Source organism: Odocoileus virginianus, chromosome 34 (genome assembly GCF_023699985.2).
Source record: "Odocoileus virginianus isolate 20LAN1187 ecotype Illinois chromosome 34, Ovbor_1.2, whole genome shotgun sequence".
Classification (NCBI taxonomy): domain Eukaryota; kingdom Metazoa; phylum Chordata; class Mammalia; order Artiodactyla; family Cervidae; genus Odocoileus; species Odocoileus virginianus.
Genome location: NC_069707.1, coordinates 16074804 through 16095515, shown reverse-complemented (window position 1 = coordinate 16095515; position 20712 = coordinate 16074804). Strand labels below are relative to the sequence as shown.

At 42.0% G+C, this 20712-nt stretch overlaps 1 protein-coding gene across 6 annotated transcripts in view; it reads right to left on the bottom strand.

Moving 5' to 3' along the window:
• The window catches only part of LRP11 (LDL receptor related protein 11), a 93613-nt gene that overhangs the window by 67206 nt on the left and 5695 nt on the right, over positions 1–20712 (bottom strand). For all 6 annotated transcript variants that reach the window (XM_070461478.1, XM_070461477.1, XM_070461476.1 and 3 more), the window contains exons 2-3: positions 16390–16547; positions 137–278 (exon numbers count right to left, since the gene is read on the bottom strand). In XM_070461478.1, the coding sequence (XP_070317579.1) occupies positions 137–278; positions 16390–16547 (300 nt within the window). The remainder of the gene's footprint in view (positions 1–136; positions 279–16389; positions 16548–20712) is intronic.

The window sequence follows — 20712 nt, the reverse complement described above, 5'->3', positions numbered from 1 at the left end:
TCCCTGCCGTGGAAGATGAAGCCTCAACCACTGGACACCAGGGAAGCCCCTAAAGTGCCAGTTTAACACCACCCTTCCATCCACAGCCTGGCTTCTGCTGGCCACCGTGAACGCGCGGGAAGGGCTTTCTTCTCACCTCCTGTGGAGAAGGCCACGGGAAGCACGGTCACTGAGACGTTGTCGGAGCTCCTCTGCCCAGCAGTGTCCACCACTGTCAACTGAAGGGTGTATGTTCCTTCCCGCAGGTGGGACAGCTTCAGGGTTCCGGACTGAGGCACCTGATACCCAGATAGGAAACGTCACAGTTAAGAACCCGAAGCACAGAATCTGACGTCCTCCTGAGCTGGCAATCAGTGCCATCCTTGGAGCAGTCCTGTGACCCCCTTCTCCACTCCTGGTCCTGGATCTCAGAATACTGATCACACACAATTTTGGCAGGCTGGCCAGGAGACCTAAGTTCCGGTGGGTTTGGGGCCTGACACCCCCTTTCTTTGGGAAACTTCCCTCCCACCCCCACCCACGTGGTTGCAAGGGAAGGGTCATTATGACCCCTCCCTGTGGCCACAGGGCCGCGGCTAAGCCAAGGGGAGCGGGTGGCCAGGCAGGGGGTGAAGAGCGGATCTGCCCGGAGGAGGTGGCCGGGCAGACTCTCGCTCTCTCCGACTCTGGCTCGGAATCAGGCAGGCCGCGCCAGGCGGCAGCCACGCAGCAGGTGACACCACTGTTTTTTGCTTCTTGGGACTTAGACAGGAATGCAGGGGAACTCGGGGGCGGGCGATGACCACACCGGAGCTTGCTGACGGGAGCCCTGCAGCCTCGAGCAAGGTGTGTGAGAGAGAGGCTCTGCCCTCCGCCCCAGCTGGTCTGCCCAAGCGCAGACCTAAGGCTGCGGAAGGCCAGCAGCCGGGGGGTTTGCTGCCCCGAGTGCACCGGGCAGATGGGAGGACGGAGTCAGTGCGCTTGTGACTGGGGGATGCCGAGTGAGGCCCAGATGAAGTTAGTGGGGATTTTAAGAGACCAGGGAAGCATTGAGACTGGGCCCTGGGTGGGACATCCACACAGACATCAGCCTCACCCAAGCCCTGGTCAGATTTTTCTGAAAGCGAGTGACGTACTGGGCTTCTGGATGTCAACACGCAGCATGCCAGTGTCCAACTACACCTCAGCGGGCCGGGCCTTCTCAGGGAAGCCTCTTCTCAGCGCTGGGGCTGGAAGGACAGAGCATCCCCCTCTAAGCGGCCAGTCCATCCACCTGGGCTCTGAAGCCTCCCTCTGGCCTTCCAAGGTACCTCCTCTCTGAGGCAGGAAAGACTGGATCCAGATCCAGACCTGGGTGCACTCTAATTTTGGTCTTTTCAAATGAAATATCCCTTCCCTGCTTTCTTTCTTTCTTTTGTGTGTGTGTGTGTGTGTGTGTGTGTGTGAGTTGACATTTTTTATTAAACACAGCTCTAGTTGTCCTTATTCACTTGGCAGGATTAATGTGGTTTTTCAAAGTAATTTTATTTATATATTGCTTGTACTGGGTCTTCTTCTTGTCTTTTTGTACTGTTCGTGGGGTTCTCGCGGCCACCTGATGTGAAGAGCTGACTCCTTGGAAAAGACCCTGATGCTGGGAAAGATTGAAGGCAGGAGGAGAAGGGGATGACAGAGGGTGAGATGGTTGGGTGGCATCACTGACTTGATGGATATGAGTTTGAGCAAACTTTGAGAGATAGTAAATGACAGGGAAGCCGGCGCGCTGCACTCTGTGAGGTCTCAAAGAGTCGGACACCACTTAGCCACTAAACAACAACAACAACAACAACAACTGGGTCTTCGTTGCTGCTCACTTTTCCCTAGAGGTGGTGCTCGGGCCTCTCCCCGCGAAGGCTCTAAGGCGCGTGGGCTTCAGTACTTGCGGCTCGAGGGCTCAAGTAGCTGCACACCCCTCCCCGGGCTCTCCAGCACAGGCTCAGGAGCCGTGGTGCATGGCGTGTGGGATCTCCCCAGACCAGGGCTCGAACTTGTGTCTACTGCATTGGCAGGTGGATTCTTCACTACTGGGCCACCTGGGAAGCCCCTCAATATGGTTTTTAACAACCCAAATTTCCCTCTGGCCCTTATGGGGCCAGAGCACTCTAGTAAATATAGCCGAGGTATGTAGAAGTTTGTCTCAAAAACTTTTTCAGATAAATAGAGTTTGAAAAATCTGCTTAGAGGGGAAGGATAGGTCTGTCAGATTTTGCACTTTAGCTCTCTACAGGCGTGATGACGATCGACTATCTCCATGGGAAAGCTCTGAGAGCCGCTGGGTTTGGACACCAACAGAAAAGGGAGATGCTGACAACTGTTTACGGAGAGTCGATCTTGCCTGAAGGGCTTTCAAAGAAGGCTTTGCAATTGGCACCAGTCCACACCTGCAGGCCTTTCCTCTCTGAGCAGAAACTAAGTATAGTAACTTAATACCAAGGACTTTGTGTGAGATTTATTTTGATAACTGCAAAAGTCAACAAGCTCCTGTTAGTCTCCTGTGAAAATCCTTCTACGAAAGGCTTCTTGCCCCTTCTTGTGCAGCAATTTGTTTAAAGAGTTTGCTGTTTCACCTGGTCTCCCAGACCCAGAGAGAAAATGAAGCAAACACTTTGACTTTTGGATTTCCTCATTTCACGTTGTTTTTTTCCCTCCGTGGTTTTACTTCCTGGATACAGAAAATTCTTTCAGGTTTTTAAGCCATAAAAAGCAAAAACACTAACTTGATTTGATTATTTTTTTAAGCTTTCTTTTTTTTCTTTCTTTTTTGGCATTAGTGATCTTAGTTCCCTAACCAGGGATTGAATGCCCTGCATTGGGAGTGCAGAGTTTTAATCATTGGACCACCAAGAAAGTCCCTGATTTAATTTTTTAATCTCTTTTGTGACATAGCTTGACATGTGCTTTTTCTTTTTAATTGAGGTATAGTTGACTTACAATATTAGATAAATTTAAGGTGTATAACATAGTGAGTCAATAACTACTCCATTCACAGTTACTATAAAATATTGGTTCTATTCTCTGCCCTGTATAATACATCTTTGTAGCTTATTTATTTTATACAAAGTAATCTGTATTTTTAACTCCCTGGCCCTTTTTAGTTTATTTAGCTAACTAACAAAGGCTATCTTTCCTCAACATCAATATAAGAATATATAGAACTGTAAGATAGATGATTTCCCTCCAAGCATCCAGGTGTTTCTAGATGTCTCCTCACATTTCTGACATTGGGAAGGATTTACCACACACAGACATATACACAGATTATATGCAACATATCTTATTTTTGTTTGTTTTTTTTTGGCCAAGCCCCAGGGCATCTGGGATTCCCAAACCAGGAATCCAACCACACCTGATGCATTGGAAGCTCCGAGTCTTAGCCACTGGGAAGTGCCACAACACACCCAATTTGTAACTTGAAAAGTACACTACCTTTAATAAAACAAAGAACTTCTAATCTCTGCCCAGGATCTGTTCTGTAGTAACAGAGGCTTTGATGGTTGGCCTCTGGCTAAATCAATGTATAACTCAGTCTGTTGTTCTGGCTCCACTGCACCTCCCTAAAATAGTGATTTAGTGGCAAGGAACATACATTTGCATTTGTTTGTATACCGCACATATATACATACGTGATTATCAGTACAACACTTGGTTATAAAATGAGTACTGCCTCTTTGTTCCCCTCACCCCCACAGTTGCTTCTAAAGTATAGAAGGCATTGGGCATATTGTCATAAGCAGTGACAAGATAACATCGCACAAAATATTTCAGTAAGAAATTCTATTGAACCAATGAACCCAAAGGCATGCTAGCTTTCTGCCTTGTGTCAACTTACAAAACCGAGAACTCTGTTAGTGGTTTGAAGGCCACCATTAAGATCCTTGTTGTAATCCAATGCCATCTCCCACCACACACAGGCTGAAGGAGACACAGGGGCAGCTAAACTGACCAACAGAGGCCAGAACATATACTGCTATTATTAATACAATTGTCTAGACATTTCAGGTGAACATGCTTAGGTTCTGTTCTTTAGTTATGTGTTCCTCTTTCTATTTACTTTTCATCACAGATATGACCCAAAATTTCATAAAAGAAGCAAAATGAATTCAATTGTCTGTATTTTCCTAGTCAAAAAGAGTAGTGAAAGTGTTAGTTGCTCGGTCATGTCCTACTCTTTGCTTCTATCTCAGCCCAATCAGAGAAGAATCATCTTCTTACAAACTTAGGGCTAGGGGCGCGAAGAAGCAACATATAAAATCCAAGGGGTTGAGCAAAGTTAGCTGCTGACAGTGTGTAGAAACACATGCAGACATAGCAATAGAGGAAATGGGGATGTCTCTGGTGGTCCAGTGGTTAAGAATCTGCCTGTCAATGCAGGGTACACAGGTTCCATCCCTGGTCCGGGAAAATTCCACTTGTCATGGGGCAACTGAGCCCTCATGCCGTGACTACGGCAGCCCATGTGCCCTAGAGCCCGTGCTCTAAGATGGGAGAAGTCGCTGCAGTGAGAAGCCTGGGCACCACAATGAAGAGCAGCCTTCACTTGCCACAACTACAGAAAGCCCTTGTGCAGCCATGAAGACCCAGCATAGCCCAAAATAAAGGGTCTGCCTGCCAATGCAGGAGATGCAGGCAATGTGGGCTTGATCCCTGGGTTGGGAAGATCCCCTGGAGGAGGGATAGGCTACCCACTCCCGTATTCTGCGGCTTCCCTGGGGGCTCAGATGGTAAAGAATTTGCCTGCAATGTGGGAGACCTGGGTTCAATCCCTGGGTTGGGAAGATCCCCTGGAGGAGGGCATGGCCACCCACTCCAGTATTCTTGCCTGGAGAATCCTCATGGACAGAGAAGCCTGGTGGGCTACAGTCCATGGGGGTCACAAAGAGTGGGACATGACTGAGCGACTGAGCTCAGCACAACACAGCATATGATTCCAAAGCCCATGCTCGGAGTTTCTGGAGACTCCGACCTCCCAGTTAGCAGAGCTTTAAGCCTTCTGGGTTCTTATTCCAGAATCATTTTCTTAGAAAGACCTGAACCACAGCTCATGCACAAAGCAGCTACCTGTTGTGGCTTGAAAAAGTCACATACTCCTTATACACACACACACACAGTCCTTTAAAACCTCTGAAAGCTCTCACCCACCCCCATCCTCACCCCACTACAAACCCCAAAATAGAAGTGCCAGGACCTTTGAAGAGAGAGTGACAGGAAGTCGGGTTTAAATGCAAGAGGACCTGGAAGCCCAGATTGACTGCAGATTTTGTGATGCCGGAAGCCTATTGTGCTGTAAATTTATTGTCTGGGAAGTTGAGTGTTCCTGAACCGGAAAGAGACTTCAAAGCTCCTGCTGCTATTGGAGTAGTGCTTTCACAACTCAGCTTACTCAGATTTATTTTTCAGGAGGGCTTTTTTCCCCCCAGGGAGATTATTTTTCAACCTTTCCTAATAAGTACTTTTTCTTAAAGAAAAAAAAAAAAGCAGTTAAATATTGAAGGCCTTGAGCTACTGTGTAAAAAAAATTCATGCCTAAAGAGTAGTCTACGTCAAGGCTCCAGGTTAACTTTGAAACAAAACAGGTATGAATTATTCATTTATTATGCTCTCATGTATCTTACTATTTAACTGGGACAGTAAATCCTAGGATTTGCTGTGCATTGGGGGTAGGTTATGTTTTTTTTTAAAACTGACTGACATCTCCCTTCATTCTTGAAATAAGATACAAAGAAATCCTTAAAGCCACCACAGAATATTCATACATGTGCACCAACTTAACCCCAGACGTTTCTTAGGAAATTTGCAGCCTTGATAATCTTCTGTGTCTCAAAAATGCCCTGTGGGCTGCTGTAACTTTTTTGTCCTTCATTAAAATCTTCAGGTGAATAAAATAGCTGAGAGGCAGTAATGTAGATGAAATTTTGCCGAGGTCCCTATCTGTTTTGGTGCCCTGACATATGGTGGTTTTTTTTTTTTTTTGCTTCTTTGTCCTCCCCTCTGTCTTTGCTCTCACCCCCAGGAAACCACTATTCTCTGGTTTTTCAGTGTTAAAACCCGCACTTCTGGGGGGCTTCCTTGATGATCCAGTGGTTAAGAATCTGCCTACCAGTGCAAGAGTGCTTAGTCGCTCAGTCGTATCCAACTCTGCAACCCCATGGACTCAGGCTCCTCAGTACATGAGATTCTCCAAGCAAGAATACTAGAGTAGATTGCCATTCCCTTCTCCAGGGCCAATACAAGGGACACGAGTTCAAGTCCTGGTCTGGGGAGATCCTGCATGTCTCAGAGCAACTTGGCCTGTGTGCCACAACTACTAAGCCCATGTCTAGAGCCTGCAGGCTGCAACTACTGAGAACACACATCAGCGACTGAAGCCCGCACACCCTGGAGCCCACGCTCAGCAACGAGAAAAGCCACTGCAATGAGACGCCCTAGCACCGCAAGGAAGAGGAGCCCACAAATAAAATAAATGTCTTAAAAAAAAAAAACTGCACTTTTCAAAAAAGTCCTGTTTAGAAACAAGAGAGAGACAAAAACACTGTCCAGAAACCAGTGGAAAAATGATGGTCCTCAAGAAACGAATCAGTAGAACTCTGTTTTCTTGGGTGATTACAAAAGGGGACTATGTGGGACTTTAAAAGGGCCATTGTTACTTCTAAACTTACCAAATCTGTTAAGTAATTCCAAAAGAAACATATTATCCTTGGATCCCCAGAGGGGTGTGTGTGTGTGTGTGTGTGTTTGGGTGGAGGGGGGTGGTTGGGGAGAGTGTCTGGAAATCAGTGGAAAACTGGTGGTCCCCAGGAAATGAATCAGTGGCACTGTAACTGTTTCCTTGAGTCAATACAAATACGGCCTGAATGGGACTTACAAAAGTGTCACTGTTACATTCAAACTCACTGTTTGTTAAGGTTACTAAATTTGAGTAATTCTGAAATAAACACATTATCCTGTATCTCCGAAAGGGGGGAAACACCATACTGTTTTGACCCAGACTGATCTGGGGTGGCTTCCACCTGCAATCAGGGGCTTTGGTTCCAGAGACTGAGGTCGGGGCATGGCAGTGAGAGCTGAATCCTAGACACTAGACCAGAGGTCAGGGACAAGGCCATGGCCCTTTGGCTTGGCAGAAAAGAACTCCCACAAAGACAGGAAGCAGTGAAACCTATTAGGAGGAAAAAGAATACAGTATATGTGGACAGACACAGGGGCGGATTCAGAGAGAGACAGTCAGGCCCTAGTGGCAGTCTGAATCACTTTTATGAGACATTTCTTCCTTTGGGTGTCCTTTGGTCAGTCATTTTGATTTGCCTGGTTCAGAATCCGTATTAAGAATATTTCAGTATCCTCCCATGCGTGCACACACATCTTTCAGGCAAGATGGATTCCACTAAAGAGGACTATAGGTAGACTTGACATCACTCCCCTTTTGACCTCCAAGGAGCTTTCTAGTCAGGAGGGTCTCCTTAATTTTGAGAATGAGAAATATGTAATATGTGGTCTTTAATCTTTTATCTGAGCAGGGGCCCAGCCTCCTCTCTCGATGGTCCCGTTATGATATTTTGGAGTTTCTGTCCACAGGGAACAAACTCCAACGCTCACCTTGGGTGTGGGTTGGGGGCATGAGGTGGGGCGTCCATCTATCTCCTACCTCAAGACCAGAGTTTGGAGGATTTCCTCCACAGGCACTGGAGGTATGAGGTTTTGCTCCCTGTTAAAGGCCTTCTGGGCACTGTTGAACACAGGGAGTAAGTGTTTGGGATTCCTTGGGAGAATCTCTAAGAGAACATTACCCAGGCACCAACATAGTCTGTCTGGGTGCATGACAGGGCTACCAGAGACCACGTGGATACCATCGAAGGAAAGACGATCTCAGAATAACATGATTTTTGACTGTTTACTCTGTGCTGCTCACTGGTCCAGGGGTCTTATCTGCATTTGCAGTTCATCCTTTCATCACAGTAATAATGTTAGGAGAACCACTGACTGAAACCGCCCACTCACTCTGGCCGTGTTCGACAGTAACTGCTTACATGAGTTACCCTATGGTAGTAAGGAACGTGGAACCTATTGAACTACGTCCAACTGAAAGAATTCGGCACAGGTCAGAAGGAGAGAGCAGATGCCAGTCCATACGTCCTAGTGTGTGTGTGTGTGTGTGTGTGTGTGTGTGTGTGTGTGTGTGCGTGCGCGCGCGCGCTAAGTCGCTTCAGTTGTCTCCGACTCTGTGTGACCCCACGGACGGCAGCCTGCCATACTCCTCTGTCCGTGGGATTCTCCAGGCAACAATACTAGAGGGGGCTGCCATGCCCTCCTGCGGGGGCTCCTCCTGACCCAGGTATCCAACCAGTGTCTCTCTATGTCTCCTGCATTGGCAGGCAGGTTCTTTACCACTATGTCCTCCCAACCTCCCAGAATCCTTCTCGCTGGAATCCATCTTGCCTGAGAAATGCGTGCGCCACCAGGAAGGACCGGTGAGTCGGCATGATTGGCCACAGACAACCTGGAAACGAATCCCATCACCGTAAAGGCCAAGACTGTGAGCCAAGCGGCAGAGCAGTTCTCCCGGCGCCCCTTATCCTGCTGTTCGCCGCCCGGGCGCCCTCCCAGGGAGTTCTCTTACTTGGTCAGCACCTGTGTCTCCTTGGAACGTTTCTGCCCGAGTGTTAGACAAGAGCCCAGCCTTGGGCCATGGAAAGCTTTCCCTGTTCATGCAACGGCAATACCTTGAAAAGGGGCTTTTGTTACCCCATCTGGCACAGGGAAGTGGCGAATCGAGGATTCAAAAACCAAAGCCAAGGAGAGGCTGTGTTAGATTTTCTCTTTCATTCACTGTTGTTAAACTGAATCACTCAGGGAGGAAGGAAATAGTTGAAATGTGATAGGAAGCTTTCTCAGTTATTAATATCCTTTCTCTTTTTAAAATTTAGAAACAGTCTACTACACTTCTCTACCCCTACCCCATGGCCTAGAATATCTAGGGTAACTTTTATTAAAGGGATTTACAGTTTGTTTCATGAAGACAAGATATTGTCCAGTGGCCAAGAAAAATATGTGTCTAGGATCTCCTTTGATGAGATGCAAAGTAATTGTTAGATTAGTGGCCCTTCCTAACATCAGTGTGAGGCCAGAGTGTGGGACAATGCTGACCTGCTCATCTTGCTAGGAAGGATGATAAAAATTTGAGGGTTAAAACAGAAGTTTTTGAAAGGTTAGCAAAATAGTCAATTTTTTTTTTTTTTTTTTAAAGATCAATCAGTGAGTGTTAGCATCCTAGTGAGTACAAAGTATAGTTCCAGGCTTCAGGAGATAAAGGGAAAAAATATTAAGAAAGGAATAAAGAAAGATGAGAAGGAAGAAGGAAGAAGAAGTGGAAGAAGGAAGAGAGGAGTAAGCGGAGGGAAAGAGGAAGGGGGAGAAATCCTGGCAGCATCCAGACGATTGAAATCCCTATTCCATTCATCACTCGGTCCCTCATTGAAAATAATTCTAAAGGAATCCTTCATAATCCTTATAAATTCTGTTGTGATAGTATATATTTTATATGTTTTCTTGACCTGTTATCAACAAACATAAATGAAAAACAGAAGACAGATATAGTTATTAATAGCCTTTACTCTTCAAAGATCACATGGGTTCTCTGGAACTTTGTGTATTGGTTAAACAACCCAGGCTGCCTTAAAAACCCTGCTAACTAAATATTTAGAAAGTCTTTCAATATGTTTTTTAATACTCTCCTTAATATATATGATTCTTTTCTTTTGTGGTCACTTTCAGTATTGACCCAGATTATATCCCAGGGAATCTGACTGAGGAGGGGTAAACCACAAAACATCTCCTACATAAGACATAAGGCAACTTGAAATTCAACATTTATTTTGCGTTCTCTTTCCCCTAGGATAAAAAGTCAGTATTCTTCTATTTATGTTCCTTTCCTGGAAAACTTTTTCTCTAAGCCTCAGTTTTAAAATACTATTTTAATTCATTTAAGGGGATCTAAAAATGAGATTAATGAGGAGACCAATCATTCAGTCTCACAAAACTTGAGTTTTATCAAGAGGGACCCATGTATCTGTTTGCTCAAGACAGTCTCAGTTTATCTCTGTGGTCCTGGTATAATTATTATTTCCACTTCCCAAACATGTTTCAATGATAATACACCTATCTGTTTGTAAAAATTAATTATTTATAGCAGACACACCTGTGTGCAACTGGTTTTAAGTTAATACTGAAGTTATTAGTGTAAGCAATATCCATCCTTTAGTAGGCTTCCGTTACATGTGGCTCCACCTCCAATGCAGGAGACACGGGTGTGGAAGATTCCCTGGAGAAGGGAATGGCAACCCACTCCAGTATTCTTCCTGAAGAATCCCCATGGACAGACAGCCTGGTGGGCTACAGTTCATGGGGTCACAAAGAGTCAGACACGACCGAGCGACTAACACTTTCACACATGGTATTTTAAAACAGTTTAGCTCAATTTTCCACATCTGATGAATGGAAATCAATCTACAGATTTATGAATTTCAAATCTCCCTGAACATTGTCATACTCTGTATCATATTTTACATTCTGACTTCAGATTTAACGTATTACATTAAATAGTCATGAAACTCAGCAACATATAATAGACTATCTGAAAAAAGTGTCTTGTTACATTTGAGAATGTGTTACAGAATACTATTCAGTTAAATGGATGTAGAATATCCTGTTAGAGCGCAGAAAATATGTGACTTTAAAATCAGAAACCTCTTGGGAATTCCCTAGTGGTCCGGCGGTTAGGGCTTGGCACATTCACCGCTGTGGCCTGGGTCTAATCCCTGGTCAGGGAACTAAGATCCTGAAAGCCACATGGGTCAGCCAAAGCACAAAAACAAAACAAACAGATCCTCCTGGTCATGGCCAGTCATCTCTTACTCACTTCCTTCATAAATGAGGAAACCATATGAGCTTTTCCATAAGAACATGAGCTTTTCCTGATGCTTAGAAGATTTAAAGTGCTGAGAACAATACTGGACACACCCTAGATGCTAAAGTAAGGTTAGCTATTAATATTACCATAATTAAGGTGGCAGCATAATTCTTCTTAAGATGGAGAACCTCATCTATTTTTGTTTTTTGGAGACCTGAATGGGTGATTTGGATATGAAAGGATAGGTTCTAGAAACTGGTCATAAAATACTGCAAAACAAAATGAAGTTGACTAGTGCACCATGGAAGATGAGAGAAGGGGGTGAGGATTGTGCAGATAGTGGAGAGGAGAGGGGAGGGCTCAAGAAGGGGTTGGATAGGCACTCAGTGGAAAGCCTGACCAATGAGCGTTGAGTTAACTTTGAGGGCATTCGTGAAAGTCTCACGAATATATAACATGTATATAATAAAATACAATATATAATACCTATATTATATATAATATACATTATAATAATGTATGATATATAAATACTTATATATTTATATATAATATATAATTATAAATATATCAATATATTAACATATTATATTAATATATACTTATATAGTATATAAACATAATACATATGTTATATTATAATATAATTACATATTATAATTATATTATAATATATAATAACTATATATAATGTATAATATATAATATATAATAATTATATATACAATGTATAAATATATAATATAATATAATATATATAATAGTATATAATAATATATAATATATAATAGTATATAATAATATATAGTATATAAACATATAATATATATTATATTATATATATGTTTATATCTATTTGTATATGTATATATACATATTATACACATATATATACATATACATATTTATATACATATATAAATATATATACATAAACATTATATACATATATAAATATATATACATCTATAAAATTATATAATACATTATATATAGTATATTAATATATATTATATTTATATTAATATATAATACATATAAAATATATAATATATAAATATATAGTTATTTATAAATATATTATATTAATATTTATATTTTGATATAAAATATATTTATATATTATTTATATAATACAGTTATTATATTATATTTATTATGTAATATATTGATATTATTAATATATGCATATATGATTGTTATATAAATCATATTACAATTTATATTTTATAATTATATAATTAATTTAATTATATTATTAATTGCCTCATAATTTAATTATATTAAATTATACTATATAAATTATATAAACAATTTATTATATAAATTAATAAAATTATCAATATATTATTATATTTTATATAATATATTTATATAAAATTATTTGTAAATAATTATTAATAACCACTATAAGACAGTTGCAGTTTGAGAGCAAATCACTCCCCTATTGCAGGATCTGTTGCTAGATGGTGGCTTTATAGTTTTAGGTCTATGTGCTATCACTGTTATAACTTGGCTGGGGAATTGGTCCAAAATTTCCTCTTTTTTCTTTCCTTAGTTCTCTTGACCAGAGATAGAATCCCCACGTCCTGCAGTGGAAGTGCAGAGTCTTAACCACTGGACTGCCAGGGAAGCCCCACACATTTTCCTCTTCAGTCAGCCTTGAATGCCTAATTTTGTTACTTCTTTATAAACACCTTCAGTAAATTTAATACTGAATCATAAGCATTATTTTTATTTAGCATTCATACACACAATTCATAATCTGCAGAATAAAGCTTTTCATAGCAAGTGTGAAAATCTAGGTGATCCTAGAGACAGATTTGCAATTGCTTGAACAAATATATCCATGAGTGCCGTAACTCTCACAGAGGTCTGATCAGTGGCTTGTTCATGCACCTTTTCTGATCAATCTTGAAAGTAAAAGTGAAAGTGTTAGTCACTCAGTTGTGTACAATTCTGCGACCCCATGTTCTGTCCATGCAATTCTCCAGGCAAGAATGTGGGAGTGGGTTGTCCTTCCCTTCTCCAAGGGATCTTCCTGACCCAGGGATTGAACCTGGGTCTCCTGCACTGCAGGCAGATTCTTCACCATCTGAGCTACCAGGGAAGCCCTCTGATCAATCTTAATTCTCAGAAATTTCAGTAAAAATATATTAATTTTGCAGCTGACACAATGCACAGAAGAATAATAAACAACGGGTTGGCAAAATGTTCATTTGAGTTTTTCATCAGGTTTAACATCTTACACAAAAACCGAAACAAAAAATTTTTTTAAACTTTTAATTTAGTATTGGGGTATTTAGCCAGTTAACAATGTGATAGTTTCAGCTGAACAGTGAAGGGACTCAGCCAGACATGAACAAACTTTTTTGCCAAGCCCAATATAATGGATGATACTCAAAGTTCAAAAATTATTTCTGTTGTAGTTGAAAACTACACTGATGTATAAAAAGGATAAACATATGGCCTTGCAGTCAGGTTCAATAAATCAATTACACAAACATAGAATGGGGGAGACCTCAAGATGGCAATTTGTGTGGATAGATAAAGTAGACTTTAGGTGTTCCTTCTAATGGAAAGCTCAACATGAACCTACCCTGGAGGAGGAAACGGCAACCAACTCCAGCATTCGCTCGGAAAATCCCATGGACAGAGGAGCCTGGTGGGTTACAGTCCATGGTGTCACAAAGAGCTGGACATGACTCAGCATGCATATTTGTAGTTTCTGATGGAAAGCTCAACATGAACCTATAGTGAGAAGCAGATACTAAAATAGTTTATGTAAATGAATCTTCATTAATAGAAGTGAGACAATGTCTGGATCACAAGAGGTAACAGTCTGTCAGGAAGAACCACAGTTTTAAGTATGGGGTTCAATTAGGGGGGTCAGATTGTAAGAGGGGCATGGATGAACCTGAGAAAATCTAAAAAAGGCTGGATGGTGGACAGTCTACGAGCCAATTCATATGAGGAATGTTGTAAGAACTGGGAGAGTTGAGTTGAGAAGACCATTTTCAGTGGTGACATTCATAAAAAAAAAAAAAACAAAAAAAAAGACAAAGTTTAATTGCTGCTGCATAGAATAAAAAGATGAGTTCAGTGCTTTTCCAAAAGGAAGACCCAATATAGATGCATTGAAATAACAGGGAGGCACATCGTATTGACCCAGTAATGAGAGCTGATTAAAGATGTCACAGGACATGATGCGAACTAGCGAGCTTTCATCTCTGGAAATACCAGGCAGACTGAATGACCACTAGAAGGGAGGTGAAAGCAGGGGCTCTTGTATGGATAGGAGACTGGGTAAGATGCTTGTCGAAGGTCTGGTCCAATTCTAAGATTGTATAGTCTTTGGACAAATCAACGTGCTTATATCAGTCTCGAGGAGCTAGCTGATTACTGTTCTTGTTTTCATCCTAAGAGAACGGAAATCAGTGTTTCCTCACAGTGGGAAGAGCCTGTGAATATGTAGGAAAGAGAAGACAGCTGCCTGCAAGCCAAGGAGAGAGGCCTTAGAATACAGCAGAACTGCTGACACCTTGACCTTGGGCTTCCAGCCTCCAGGACCGTGAGAAATGCATTGTTTAAGCCATCCAGTCGGTGGTACTCTGCTATGGCAGCCCCGGCAAACCAACACAGATTTTTCTCCACCTTCTCTGACTGGAGTGATTTGGATGAAGTTTATCTGCCTAAGCCAGGAAATACTCTTATCTACAAAGAGGCTCGGCAGGAAAAAAAAAAAAAAAAGCCACTTTCCTAACAACTGTAGACTGTTGATACAGCGATTCAATGTCTGGGTATTTATCTGAAGGAAACAAAAATACTAACTTGAAAAGACATACAGGACTTCCCTGGTGGTCCAGTGGTTAAGAATCTGCCTGCCATGCAGGGGACGAGGTTCGATCCTTGGTCCAGGAAGATTCCACGTGCCACACAGCCACAAACTGAGCCCACCCTGCAACTACTGAAGCCAGGTACTCTAGAGCCTGGGCTCCACAAGAGAAGCCCCTGCAAGGAGCACCCTTGCGCCGAAACTAGAGAGCAGCCCCTGCTTGCCCGTGCACAGCAAGGAAGACCTAGAGCAGCCAAAACTAAAATAAATAAAGTTTTAAAAAGATATATGCACCCCATATGCACTGCAGTGTTACTTAATGATAGCCAAGATATGGAAACAAGCTAAACGTCCATCAACTGATAAAAGCATAAAGAAAATACGGTGTACAAAAAGAAGGACATCTTGCCATTTGCAATAACATGGATGGTCCTTGAGGTCATTATGGTAAGTGAAATAAACCAGACAGAAAAATTAAATACTGTATAATCTCACACTTACATGGAATCTAAAACCAACAAAAAAACGCAAACCAAGCTCAGAGATATAGAGAACAGACTGGTGGTTGCCAGAGGCATGGGGTAGGGCGAGGTGAAAGGATTCAAAAGGTATAAATTTCCGGTTATAAAATAAATAAGTCGTGGGATGTAATTTATAGCATGGTGGTTTTAGTCAACAACACTGTCTCATATATGAAAGTTACTAAGAGAGTAAATTATAACAGTTGTTACCACAAGAAAAAAAATTGTAACTGTGTGGTGACAGATGTTAACTAGACTTACTGTGATGATCGTTTCACAATATATACATATATCAAGTCATTATGTCCTACATCTGAAACTGATATAATGTTGCATGTCAGTTACATCTTAACTGAGTGTAGGTAGCCAGTGGACAAGAGGCTCATTCCCATCAGCTGCAATTCCAGCGCAGGTAAGCCTTATGAAAATCAGTGAGGAGCACTTGATTAGGAGCCCTTGATGTCAAACTCCCCTCACTTAATTAACTCAACTAACTCAGGTAGGCCTAATGCTAAGTGAGACGCTTGCTTTCTGGATCCTATGAAGAGTAAGTTCATTTTGTTGTTGTTTTCCCCTTTATGCTCTTTTGTATTTTTCATATTTTCTACTTGGGCTCCGAACTGAAACAAAGAAGAAAGGAAAACATATAATGCTTTTAACATTTCTTAAATGTTTTAAAAACATGTTTTATTCTGAGTCAACAAAACAAAGCATGAGTCTTTTCCCTTGAAGCAGCTTTTATGTGCACTGGAGAAGTCGACAAAAAAGCAAGAATGAAGGTAAGCTTTAAAACACATGACCAGGGTCTTCCCTGGTGGTCCAGGGCCCGGGTTCCATCCCTGGTTGGGAAGCTAAGATCCCACAAGCTGAACGGTGTGGCCAAAAATAAATAAATAAATAAATAAATAAATAAAATAAGAACAAAACACATGGTCAGGATCACTGTTTACTCAGAAGAAAAGTAAATTCATATAATAAGACACCTTTTCAACAATCATTTTTATGCTTTCTCCATTTTACACTTCTGCCAACTTACAGACATTTGGGGAAAGTAAGTAGAAAGATCACTTTGCTGAAACATTAGTTTTCTTTACAATTACAACATGAATTACCTTCATGTCCACTGTCGGGTCACCTTGCAGCAGTGTCCACTCATACTGGACGATGGCGTGGTCATCTGTGCTTTCTCGGCCATCCAGAATCACGCCATCTGTGGGCAGATGCAAAACCACATCCTGCCCTGCCTTGCTGAGTGGAGGTTCGTCCTTTTCTGTGAAAGAAAATAAATAATTCATAAGCGAGATGATTCCCTATTTTTTCTCATTTATTATGAGAGGTATTTTTGCCAAGAGGATGTATAGCAACTGAAAATTATTTTCTTATTTTCATTGCAATAAACTAAATCTGGAAAGTTAAGGCAAGTTCTTGGATTCACATAAAATTCACATAGAAATGCTTGGAATCCAATTTTCATCTAGGAAAACAGAAGAAGTTCACAGCTTCTTACTAGTTTTTATAAGGGAAGCTGACACAGAATTTGAGATATCCTAAAATATTAATAGCAAACAAGTGTGTACTGATATTTAGCTTTTCTCCTTCATGGTAAGTCTCACTGTGTCCACTAAATATTAAACATGATTAACAGCTGCTCCAGGGATGGTTGATAGATGGCATCAGATACAGAAAACATTCTTAAGATCAGAATTGTAGATATTTTACTTATTTAAGCATCTTATTAGTAAACTTATGCAAATCCGCATATATTTTGATGAAACTTAGTAATTTCTTTTTTGATGTGGACATTGTTAAAGTCTCCATTGAATTTATTACAGTATTTCTTCTGTTTCATGTTTTGGTTTTTTGACCATGAGGCATGTCAGATCTTAGCTCCCTGACCAAGGATCAAACCTGCACCCCCGGCCCCCCACCGCCGCACCGGAAGGTGAAGTCCTAACCACTGGGCCACCCGGGAAGTCCCAGAAACAGTAATTTAGCTGGGAAAAAACTCTGCAGGCTTTTGTAATACATCCTTATTGGCATCCACTATCTCTTCCTCCTTTTGAAGAAGGAATTCATAGGGCAGGACTCCATCTCAGGCCTATCTGTGCTGATCATGCTCGGCTGCCTCTCCAGTGGACTCTGAACTCTCTGCTTAGTGCCTGTGGGAATGACAATGGAAGGATAAGATCCCCTCTGGGCAGGGGAATCTTGAAGATCACATCCAGGTTACTCATTGCCTAAGAGGAAACATACCGTAATCACCCCTGTCTCTGGACAGGTCATAAATTTTTTCCTGTTTCTATCAGGATGTAATCACAGGCTTATCAATTATTAACTGGCTTGAACGTGACCACGGGCTTATTGATAATTAACTGTTTGAACACATATCATGTGAATGATGGGGTTATTGTAGTTGTATTTACCCTTCCTTTGTTTATGTAAGTCTCAAGGAAATTGGGGTGGTGGTTGGACATGTACACATGGGGTATAAAAGAATTTCACAAATGCTGGTTGGGGTCTTTGGCTAAGAGAAGACTCTGCCTTGGGCCTGCTGGTGTACTAAATTGCACTCCACTATCTGCATTGTCCTTCTGAGTGAGTTTGTTTCCCGGAAAGCGTGGCTATAACACTCTAGCACCAAAACTTGATCAAAATTTTGGCCTGGATTTCCTTAACTTCTTTTAAATGATGCTGCTAAGACAGTGCTCTCTTTCTGCACAGCTGAAGTTGCCTCCAAAGTAAACTTCTAAGGCCCAATCCAGATACTCACTGCCTTGAAGAGGAAAAGTTAAAATTTTACATAACTCAGCCTCTGTAACTCAGCTTGCAAACTCTAGATCTTGTAGGTCCCATAGTCTCAGAAAGTGGGGACTTGCAGTACTAGGAACGGGAGCTTATCTCGCTCACGTCCTGCTCTTTGCAGTCGCTCAGCCCCTGCAAACCTGCTTAATCATGCCTATCCAGCTCAGGCAGCCCCCTCCCCATCTTGTTCCCCCATGTGCGAAACCCCTTCGTTTAAACCAGCCTATTAACAGCTAGTGTTGCCCACTACAGTCTGTCCATAAAAACTCTGTAATCCCTTTGTTCAGGGCTCAGAGCTTAGAGTGTTAACTCCTCTGGGCCCGCTGGCATAATAAACCTGGGTTCTCCAACAGTCCAAGTGTGGTGCTTGGTTTCTGAGTGCTGGTTTCTGCAACAGCCTGACATTTGAAGCTAGCGGTAATCCTATTATTTTCTCAGACTGCAAGGAGATCAAACCAGCAAACCCGAAAGGAAATCAACTTTGAATGTTCATTGGAAGGATTGATGCAGATGCTGAAGCTCCAAAACTTTGGCCGCCTGATGCGAAGAGCTGACTCATTGAAAAAGACCCTGATGCTAGGAAAGGTTGAGGGCAGGAGGAGAAGCGGACAGCAGGGGATGAGATGGTTAGATAGTAACACTGACTCAATGAATGTTAGTTTGAGAAAACTCCAGGAGATGGTGGAGGACATCCCACCATTGCATGCATGGATGCGTGTGGCAATCCATGGGATCACAAAGAGCTGAACACGACTCAGCGACTAACACAAGGAATCAGCACACTTACTGTTGCCGAAGTGCACATGTTCCTATTGAGAAAATGAGTCCCATGTTCACAGTCATTTAAAACAATGAGGACTACTAATCAAATTATGCCACACAAGCAACCTCTGCCTTAGAAGACAATTGGTCTCCTTTTTTCCCCTTGAGCAAAGGTCCAGGGCCTGATGACTTTATTCTGCTTCTCCCAGGGAAGCAGTGAGATGACAACTGCATTACTAATAGGCCCTCTTTTAGTTTTATAGAGAACTTTCCTTTGCTTCTGCAAGGTTCATCACTTTTGACACAATGGTTTACTACTTTACAATTCTGGAATCTTTTGTGCCTTGCTGCAAAGCTTGTGGAATCTTAGTTCCCCGACTGGGATTGAACACTTGCCCATTTCGAAAGTGGAAGAAGAGTGGAATCGTAACCGCTGGACTGCCAGGGAAGTCCTAGGCCCTCAAAGATTTAACCAAAAATATTTCAGATGGAAAAACAGGTATGCCTGGAAATATTGCACATATTGTAAGACTAATCCTTGCCCTCCTGGAAGGAAAAAAAAAAATCATCACTCTAGTCATTTACTTTTCTTTAGGGAAGCTTAAAGATATGGTTTATGAACCCAGTAAAATCATCATGTCCTCTAAATTGGTCGCTGTATCAGAAATAATAGAGCTGTATTTCCTACTCGGTTTAACTCCAGGCAAATTACACTGTATAATGTCTTTAAAAATAAGTCAGAGCTGGGACTTCCCTGGTGGTCCAGTAGTTAAAAATCCGCTTGCCAAGGCAGGGGACACTGTTCGATCCCTAGTCTGGAAACTAAGATCCCACTGAAGGAGGAAACAGACAGAACAGGCTCTGTCTTGAAAGCAGGACTCCATCTCGGGCTGGACTGTGGACTTTGAGCTATGTGCCCAGTATCTCTGGAAATGACATACCAACTGGAAAACCAGACCCCCCCACCCACCCATGGAAGAGCCGCAGAGCTCGTACCTAGACTCTCCATCGCCTAAAAGAATACCCTAATTGTCTGTGTAACCCAACAGAAACATAGATTCTATTACACTTATCAGGGTACGACTACAGGCCTATTGATAATTGTCTGCTGTTAACTATGGAGGCCTAAGGCATATGAATCACAAGTTAACTTTGTGTCTTTCTTTTCCTTTGTTCAGACTAGTTTCAGGGAATTTGGGGAGGTGGGTTTGGGCCCGCACACTTAGGGTATACAAGGTTTTCACAAAAACTGGTCGGGGTCCTTGGCTAAGAAGAGACTCTGCCTTGGGGCCCGCTGGTGTAATAAACTGAACTCCACTATCTGCATTGTCCTTCTGAGTGAGTTTGTGTCCTGGAATGCATGGCTACAACACCACAAGCAGTGGGGCAACTAAGCCCATGAACCACAACTACCCAGCCGCAGTGTGCTAGAGGCCGAGCTCTGCAACAAGAGACGCCACCGTAATGAGAAGCCTGTGCATGGATACTAGACAAAGCCTGCATGCAGCAACGAAGAACTAATGCAACCATAAATAAACACATAAATAAATAAAATCTTAAAAATAAAACAACCCAGAGTGATTTGGCTTAGGCGACTTAAGCCAGAAACAGGTCTTAAAAATAAACAAATGACAACAAAAAGAAGAGTCTGCCGTCATTCAAAAAAAATTTGACTTGATGAAGAACAAGCTTAAATGTCACTTTGAGTTTTTGTTATACAACAAAACAAAACAAAATGTAATAAGCCAACGTGAAGTACTCTGGAAACACTGATTTCTTTTGAAGATTAAGCATATTTGGTATGATCCACAGAGATGAAATAAAACTCATACCCATCTTGATGGAGCATATCAAGGTGGCGCTTTACGCAG